This window comes from Palaemon carinicauda, chromosome 26, assembly GCF_036898095.1.
Source record: "Palaemon carinicauda isolate YSFRI2023 chromosome 26, ASM3689809v2, whole genome shotgun sequence".
Lineage (NCBI taxonomy): Eukaryota > Metazoa > Arthropoda > Malacostraca > Decapoda > Palaemonidae > Palaemon > Palaemon carinicauda.
In genome coordinates this window covers 34,562,824-34,572,823 of record NC_090750.1, presented here as the reverse complement: position 1 = coordinate 34,572,823, position 10,000 = coordinate 34,562,824, and the positions used below count along the sequence as shown (strand labels likewise).

The 10,000-nt window shown below is 32.5% G+C and overlaps 1 protein-coding gene across 1 annotated transcript in view; it reads left to right on the top strand.

The window, feature by feature from the left end:
- LOC137619879 (tryptase beta-2-like) overlaps positions 1-10,000 on the top strand; it is a 24,250-nt gene that overhangs the window by 1,818 nt on the left and 12,432 nt on the right. Inside the window, exons 2-5 of the mRNA XM_068350169.1 lie at positions 4,707-4,874; positions 5,071-5,343; positions 8,771-8,865; positions 9,045-9,151. Coding sequence (XP_068206270.1) covers positions 4,707-4,874; positions 5,071-5,343; positions 8,771-8,865; positions 9,045-9,151 — 643 coding nt within the window. The remainder of the gene's footprint in view (positions 1-4,706; positions 4,875-5,070; positions 5,344-8,770; positions 8,866-9,044; positions 9,152-10,000) is intronic.

Here is a 10,000-nt window from a genome sequence, read left to right as displayed (position 1 = left end):
ATCATTATTGATTTTTTTTGAGTAATACGTTGCAAAGAGTTGTTTTTGATGGGCTCTATAGTGAGTATAGGCATTTGATATTTGGTGTCCCTCAGTGAAGTGTTCTTCACCCATTACTTTTCACACTATATACACAAGATGTGTGGTTTGGTCTAGAAAACAAGCAGATGATGCAGATGATGCTATTCCCTTTGCTTTAATTATATCTCCTGAATGGGTATCTGGGATTTCTTAATCCCGTAATAGAGATGTACCTAAAATTAGTGCATGGTCCAAATCATGGGGTATGATGTTAAAACCTAGAAAAAACTTAAAGTATGATTGTAAGTAGGTCGAGGACAGTGGCTCCTCATCATCCAGAACTCAGCATTGATCATGTTTCTTTAACATTGACTTTTGAGGAATACATTCAGCCTGTTTCTTCTTCAATTGCAAAAAAATTAGCCTATTGAGTAAGTCTTTTAAGATTTCTGGTAATCAATCTATTGTGAAGAAGTTATCTTAATTCTTTTATTTTGCCCTTTTTCGGGTATTGTTCTCCTATCTAGTCTTCAGGGTTATGACTCTCATTTTAATTTGTTGGACACGAACTTACGGTTTATTAAATTTCTTACTCCTAGTCTGGATATTAATCTGTGTCACCGTCCTTCAGTCAGTTCTTTAAGTATGTTACATAATAATTTTCATAACTCTGACCATCCCTTGAATTAAGATCTTCCGCTTCAGTACCAACCTGCTCGTAATTCTAAAACTCAATAACATACAGTATTCTAAAGTTTAATCCCAGCTATGAGTAATTGTGGAATGATCTTCCTAATTAGGTAATTGAATGGTTGGAACGTTAAACGTTCAAACTTTCAGCGAATGTTTTTATGTTGAAAATGCCGACATAGTCACTCTTCTTATTTTTATTTATGAAAGATCTATTTTAATGGTGTAATAGTTCTTGAAACCTTTTAAATTAATATTTCATTACTTTTCTTGTAATTTATTTGTTTCCTTTCCTCACTGGACTATTTTCCTTTACTGGAACTCTCGGGATTATAGCATCCTAGTTTTCCAACGAGGGTTGTAGCTTAGCTAATAATAATAATAATAATAATAATAATAATAATAATAATAATAATAATAATAATAATAATAATAATAATAATAAGGTACTGGAAAATTACAAAAACGCCAGACATTCTTATAATTATTCCCATCACTAATAAACAACAACGCTTCAAACCTCTCTGTGTTCATAATCATGTCCTTGGGTAAAAGAAAGTAAAACAGTATAAAGCAAACTGTACATAAGTATTGTAAAGAAGTAGAATTTAGAATGGGAAAGGGCATATTCAGGCAATTTTCAACGGGAAACTAGAAATTTATTTGTTAAGTTGTGGTTTTTCAGATTCTATGAAAATTGACTCGGCTATTATTTGATTTTCATATGACCCTTTGCATAATATTGAAAAGTTATTGTGTAGCTTTGTATAGAAATCCTCTGCAATTTTATCACTCCAATTCTATTGAGGATAATATTTCTATTTTCCTCCTCTCGAGCAAATATCTGTTGGTACCTTGTTCCAAGTCTTCTTGTCATCAATTTAATGCTTCTTCTTTTCTTTAGTGTTTCCTTAATTTTGGTTTGATTATGTTTACGAATATCTTGTGTATTTAGTTAATTTATTGTTTTGGATAGTTCTGCTAGTTCTGTTTCATCTCTCTTGAGTTTTACCCTCATTTCTCATCTTTTTTTTTATTAGGTTTTGGTCTTTTCTGATAATTTTCCTTGATATTGTTTAGGAACTCTTCCATCTATTTGTTGTGCTGATTCCAATACAGATTTTGTTAAATTACTCTTCATTTTTTCTTTACTTGCTTCCATTTCATCGTGTAGCTGAGAGTGCCTATGTTGTATTGCTAAACTAAACTCAACAGATTTTTCTTTTATTACAGAAGTGTTTATTTTTTTCTTGAAATTAATTTTTCTCTCTCTTTCATTAGATCTAAACAAATTTTGCTTCTCACCATTCTATGATCGATTGACTTGAACCTTTTCAACACTGACACATCTTTAACTAAATTGACCTTTTCACTTAGAATAAAATCTATTTGATTTTTCATTTTGCCATTTGGGTTTCTCCATATCTATTTTCTATGTTTTTTTTTTTTTTTTTTTTTTTTTATAAATGAACGTGTTCATGATCTTAAGATTGTTGGCATATTTCCATATAAACACATCGATAGAAATAAAAAGATGTCAAAGCTAATACGAATTGTCTTTTCAAAGTCAATCGATACTGTACTAAGTTAAATATTTGGTCGCAAATTTAATAGCTCAAGAAAATTATTGTCAATATGTAGCTTCTCAATACCATTATCACTCCACTTGTTTGCAGTTTGCAAACAATCAACAGGCCAAGGGATGTGTCACGCTCTGAAATACCATTGCAAATGCTTTAATTTACAAGAATAACCAACTTCAAATATCATCCATTAAATCATGTTCCCATTTGTTAACAATTTTCAAATAATCATCACCCCTGTATGCGTTTTTTTTTCAAAGAAATTACTAGGAATTGGTCAAATTTTAGGTTTAGAAATTGTTTGGGACCAAATTTTCTGGGACCAAATTTTTCTTGCACTGGAGTGAGGTAACAGACTAGCAGGAGTAGCATGTGATAAGAAAATGCCAATTAGGCTAAAAGTAAAGATTAGTAGCATAGTAATAAGGCTAGTGTTAATGTATGGACTAGAAACGTGGGCTCTATGACGAAAAGAGGACGCAAAGTTTGAGAGAGCAGAGATGAAAATACTAAGGTGCATTATGGAAATATCCCTGCTTGAAAAATTGGAGAATGATCATATAAGAATGGCAGGCATAGTAAAGATTACAGAGGTGATAAGAGTATGATGACTGATATGGTGTGGGCACGTGCTGAGGATGGATGGTGAGGAGGGAGTGAGGAGGGCTTAGGAGGAGCCGGTTATGGGGAGAATATCGAGCGGTGGACAGATGATAAAATTTTGAGATAATGTGAAGAATCATATGAAGAGAAAAGGTTTGGAGGAAGAGGATCCATTTAATAGAAGGATTGGAGAGGGTGAATCAGGCAACCAACCCTTTAATGTAGAGATAACGGTGGGAAAGAAGCTTATGGCACATAAAACCGACAGCTTATGTGATCAAAGGGCTGATTTTAGTTTTTAAAGAATTCGAATAATGCCTCAACTGCCAAGTTCTAGACATATTATATCAAGTTATTTATGTGACGAGAAATCATTTATTGTATTATTCAAAGATTATGTGTACATATTTGGATGCACAAGGCCATGTGCATGTATGTCTATGTTAGTATCATAAATGTGCTGTATCGTGCTTTTTTTTCTTTTAAGAAATGTAGCAGATACCTAGCGCTGACCAGTTAATCAATCTAATATCCGAACTAGTTACCTGTCTCTTAAATGAAACATCAATTCATTGTTAGATATCAGAAACTAAAATAATGTCTTTGTATTATTGAAGTCATGTATTAAGAAACACTTTCCCTTATCAAGTTCCTTATTCTTAAACTTAAAAGTTGCTATGATAAGAAAGAGTGAGCTCTCAAAATTTAATATCTCTGTTACATTTAAAAGTTTTGCTTTATTGTTGCTATTACTATTTTTACTACTACAAACCTTCTACAACCTTCGTTAAAAATGCATAATGGTACAAGTGAACCATTAAAAATAACATCCTATTACGAGTAATGAAATTAAGATGTAATAATAAATTATATGGTAAAAATAACAATCAAAACTAAATAAGGTAAACAACAAATTCTAATTGATAAAACTGCACAGAAACTATAAAACTAGTGTCACCATGCTCAACAAAATTAATTTGCATCAGGTTAGAACTTGTGAAATTTCCTAGAAATACATAATAGAATCACTAGAACCATTGACTTGCAAAGCAAGGTTCCCAGAACATATTCAGAGTATAAATACTTTCAGAATACAGTGTGGTACTGAACCTCACATAAGGAAACGCAAGACCGGATTAACTGCACAGTATATCTAATATTACGATGGTGGTTGGATTACCCAGAAACTCTTAATACAAAGGATGGTCAGTATTCACAATAAGCTATTTAAACGACGGCGCCAACTATATGTATCATGATCTGGGATTATTAATTACATGCACCTAAAATTTTTGGCGAAACAAATCAAGATGAAAATCATCTTCTGAGGACCAGAAAGGGAAGGAATATTAAAAAAATGGGAGATTAAAAAAAGCAAATTCCTTGTGTTAAACAGATTTCCAAAAATCTTGAAATACTTTCTTAGCGTATTTTTTTTTTTTTTTTTTTTTTTTAACAAAATAAGAGATAGATTGCATAGGTTTCCAAAACTGAATTTTCAATCAACAGTGACCATTAGTCTTATTAACGGGTTGCATTCGATTGAAGAAATACCGTTAGTGAAAAGATCTAGAAAGGGGTCATCCAATGCAATAATTCTTTATGTATCTCTGCGAGGAGATTCAGTATCATCAGGAGATGAGATCGTTTGCATAAATAACCAACTAGTTTTCTATGGCATAAGAATTATGGATATTCATAGAGTAGAGTTTTACAGGTATTGTTTGAATTAATTCATTCTGCAATCTTATACCTTTTTTCATAAGGGATTCGTTCTATAAATCACAATTTTCTTCTTCCTTTTTCCAGCGTTTGTGAAAGTGAATCCACCACCGACGGGACTGGCAAATCTCTTGTCGATACCAGATCCGGTGATGTTCTTAATCAACATGAAGACGGTTGACACTACCATCAACCCCTCAAAATTCCAGCTACGCTTGACGCAGATTCCTTGTGACCAAGTGAATGCCTTTGGAGGTAAATCAGTTTCTTGTTACCTGTAACATATTACATATTTGCCCAAATGACAATCCTCTTTTTTATGATAAGAATAGATTGCTTCATAAAACTAAGATTAAACAATTCAGAAGATATGAGAATTGGCCTGGCCTTTTAGCAATCCATAAATAAATCACTGCTAACGTTAATTACGCTTTTTCTTCAAATTAAGCAGGTCGGAACATGGAAACTACTATACCGAAAACTCAGGTAATCTCTCAAGCAGGAACAGCCAGAGAAGGCCGTCGCAAGAATAACAGAGTTAAGACCCCATCAGCTTCTTCTTCTAAGATTCCTGGGAAAGTTCCAACTTCTCCGTCTGTGAAGCCTGCACAGGAGCTCTCGAACTTGGACCTACTCAAGTGTCTCGGCAATAGCTCCAGGACCTATGTGCCTCCTCTCCCAATCAACCTCCCGTTCTTAGGAAACAATGTCTTCTCGGATCTCAGTAAGTTAAAACGAATAAAAAGTTTGCATAATTACCGCCTGACCATGGTGTAAGGTATAATAATCATCATTATTATTATTATTATTATTATTATTATTATTATTATTATTATTATTGTTGTTGTTGTTGTTGTTGTTGTTGTTGTTAGTAGTAGTAACATTATTATTATACTTATTATACTAGTTGTTGTTGCTATTATTGTTATTATTATTTTATTCTTTCTTTGTTTTACTTATAAAAAGTCGGTAGGTAAATCTCTAACGGATTGGTGATTATTTGCCTCAAAATATCTTTACCTTGTCTGGGTAAACTCGAGGTAAACGTATCAGAAATTTCTCCTTATTTCTCAGAAACTATGATAGTTTTCTGCCAGTCTTTTAAGGTTGGTAGTTAATAAAAGTGGTAAATATATGATACTTTAATTTCTAGCCAAATACATGACCCATATATTTTTGCTACTCGCAATCTTGTGTTTTATGCATTTCTGACCATGATTATTGGGGAAAACCACCCGTTCATGAGTTTTTTTGGACCCCCTTATATAAAGACAATTATGGGCGACGCTAGTTGGAAACCGGGGTTGTTTTGGGTGGGAAAGTGTCATAAACGAATGATTTGCAGCAATGATAATAGTCAAAAATGCAAAATAAGCACAAGATAACCATTTGGAAAGATACATGGTTCATGTAAGTGGCTGAAAACAGGTAAAAACGTGATTATTTATCACTTTTGAGAGTTATTAAAGGGTACAGAACCTAACAAACCCACCTAACCTAACCTAGTAGTTCCCAGGTCACAAGCCCCCTGGACCCCCCTTCCCAGGTCACAAACCCTAGCTGGGTGGGCAAGACCCCTCACCCGACCCCCTCCCCAGGTCACAATCGCTAGTCGGACCCCAACTTCCCAGGTCACAAACGAAAAGTAAATCACAAATAAATCCTCACAATATGATTAAGTAAATCACAAATAAATCCTTATATTTTGATAAAGTAAATCACAAATAAATCCTTCTATTATGAACAAGTAAATCATAAATAATTCCTTACCTTATTGACAATGTCTCCTTTTTTTTTTTTTTTTTTTCTTGTCTTGACAATCTTTACAGAAGCTTTGCAGTAGAAATTGTGCTGGCCTTCCCTCAAAATTAAGTCAGAATCGGACCTTTGAGGTATTATTTCGCTGTTATTTTTTTTTTTTATTTCTCACGAGTAACGATAGCTTTACACTAAACGCAGAGCATTTCCACCATAATCAATTGCCAACATAAACAAAATTACACTAAATTTTGAAATATATTGATGTACTTCCCTTAAGTTCCCTATTGGAGACGTCTTTACTTGATGGTGGTTGAGTTGAAACTGAAGGGGAAGGTGGGAATTTGGGAAAAAATAGCTGTTGTAGAACAACATCCGGGAACTTAGGAAGAAGTACTTGTAAGCTGTTAATTGGTTTGAAAAAAAAAACACACCTAACAAATACGTCATTGTAGAAGCACAGAAAGCTCCCCAAACCATGGGAAAAAAAAGCATGAGCAGTAAGACCCCTTTAGTCTGTCAGATGTAAACAATGGACTTAGAGTGAAAAACATACTTCACATTTTAATAGACAGATACGTAAGTTATTATGCCCCAGCCCCTATTAAACATATAGAGAAAAATATCAAACTAGCCAGCACTCGTCCATTTCTTATAGCGAATTTTTTAGTTTCGCTAGAAATTAGAGTATCATATATTTACCATAAAAGTGACCATTTTCAAATTTTCTCTAAATTTAGTGAAACTTGATTGGTAGGTACTTGGGAGAATAATGACTATTGTTTTATTCTCAACCCTTTGAACCCAACCCCTCCCACCAATTGCGGCCCTTGAGGCCCAGGCCCTTTTTTTTTGGACATTTTACTTAACTCATTCGAGCATCCAAACGATACAAAATAGGATGGTTTTGTAGTTGGTTGGGATGGACAGGGTCAGTCATTAAAATGTGATTAAATATTTCCTATAGCACAATATTCTTAATGAAGTGTTCCTAATTACTATTGCTCTGATGCAAATGATAGATGAAAATCCACATTTTTCAAATTATAGATGTATTGAAATTCTAAAAGTTATGACTGAAAAATCTCATTTGAAAAGGTTTCCCTCCTCACCTAATCTAGCCTAGGAGCCCTATCCTTACCCGTTTACCGAGACCGCACCCCATTAGACTGCTGTATCCTTAGCTTACGCTAAGAGTAGGTCTCAACCCTGTGGGTTTTGCTTCCCATCCGGCTTCATTACTGGAAAGCTAATACCAAATAATAATATTTTGTAAACGGTAGAAGCAGCTTCTTAATATCGTAGTTCAGACAAAGATAAACAACATTTTCTCCATATATAAAATCGACTTGACACATAATAAGAAAGTTTACTCTTGTCCGAGGCAACCATATGCAACCCTAAAATAGGACTTTACACATAACATTTATTATCGTATATTTGATCAAAAGGAAATATTCTGGCTATCTGATTCTGGTCAATCTTGGTTAGTTGGGGATTGGTGATTATGGACTTAATTTTCAAGGTCAAAAGCTAGTTTAAAGGCAAAAATTTTTGCATTTTTAACCGAATATCAAATACTACGATATCTTGTCGTCAACATCTTTCTCAGGATGTATATCAAGTTCTGAAAGCAGAACTTCAGTTGTCTGAAGAAGGTAGAGTAATTCAGCTCCCACGTAGGCATTATTCATTTCCTCGTTATCGTTTCATAAAACAATCAGGCTATTCTTATAGTCACTCAATTCACCTTTTACTATCATTTATATAAATAAGATACTCATTAAGGTAGATGAAATCTAACTATTTAAAGCTAAAGCTGCAATAATTACGCAAAGCATGATTTTTTTTTTTTGATGGAGATTGAAAATATCTATTCGTCAGAACAGATACCGAAGAAGTCTTTCTGCTTTTATCACATTAACGGTAATACCAATAATAATAATAATAATAATAATAATAATAATAATAATAATAATAATAATAATAATGATGATAATAATAACGATAGTTATGTTTGTTTTATTATTATCATCATCATTATAATTTTTATTTTCTATTCCCAATGTTAATAATTGTAATGAACTGCAATAAGATTGAATATGTATTTGTATAAAAAATGGATGAAAAAGTAAATATACATAAACAATACACAAATGGGAAAATAAAAATAAATTACACAACAATGTGAAGTAAGTGCACCCAAACGTCATACTGCAAAGTAATGAAACATACCATGATAGACCTAAGAATCTTTGCAATATCTTGTCTTCCGAAGTTCACTATGTGATATAGATATACGGCAACTGTCCTTCCATATAAATGACAGAATGTCCTTCTCTATAATGTTCTAGAATTGACAGAGCACTGAATCTTGAACTTTTAATCAACAGTTGCAAAAATCTTCAGTAAGGTGGGCAGCCCAATACCTATCCGGGTAGCTGGGGGCAACCAAATTACCGATGTTAGTACACAGTTTCCATGGTTGGTAAGTATTTCTAAAATCATTATTATAATAACTATTGTTTTTATTACTACATCATCTCTTTTATTACCAACGATTTAATTTTTGTACTAGAAGCAATAATCACTGTATGATTAATCATAACAATTGTTGTTATTTCATTGTTCTTTATGTCATTAATACTATTTTTCCTCCTTTATCAGGGTTACGTATTAGTCAAGAACGACTATGACTCACCCTTTTTCTGCGGCGCCGTTTTGATAGGATCCAAGTTTGCTCTCACCGCTGCTCATTGCGTGACTCAAAAAGGGTCAGTAAGATTCCTCCCTTGCTCAGTTCTCGATCTCTCTCTTACTTACCTTCTCTTTCACACACGTACACACATTTATACATGCGTGGATATATATGTATATATGTATATATATATATATATATATATATATATATATATATATATATATATATATATATATATACTGTATACAAAAATATACACATATATGCATATACATGTATGTATATATGCATATATATATATATATATATATATATATATATATATATATATTGTATACAAAAATATACACATATATGTATATATATGTATATACATATACATACATATTCATATATATATATATATATATATATATATATATATATATATATATATATCATCAGTATCATCATCATCATCAGTAGTAACAAGTCAACTGCAGGACAAAGGCCTCAAGGCTTCATGTTTTTTTTTATGCATAAGTTGATACTGGTAGAATCATAAGATTGAATATTTTTCTATTTAGAGAAAGTGGTATTTTTCTTTTAATAATCTCATTTTGTTTACCAAAATCTCTCCATCCCCTACTTATCCTTCTTTTAATTTCGATTTCATGTCCTGGGGAAACACTTACTGCTTATACTAACTATATACCGTATATTCATTAACAATTTCTAGAGGTTCGTCCATAGTCCTTATTCATTGTCTCTACGTTTTCATTGAATATCATTCTAGTTTTACTTATGCTAATTCTTAGTCATACATTTCTGCTTTCTCTTTTCAAATATTTTAAAACCTTCTTCAATTCCTCCAATGAATCTCTAAACACAATTATGTCATCTGCAAATCTTAAGTTGTTGAGGTATTCATCATTAATATTGA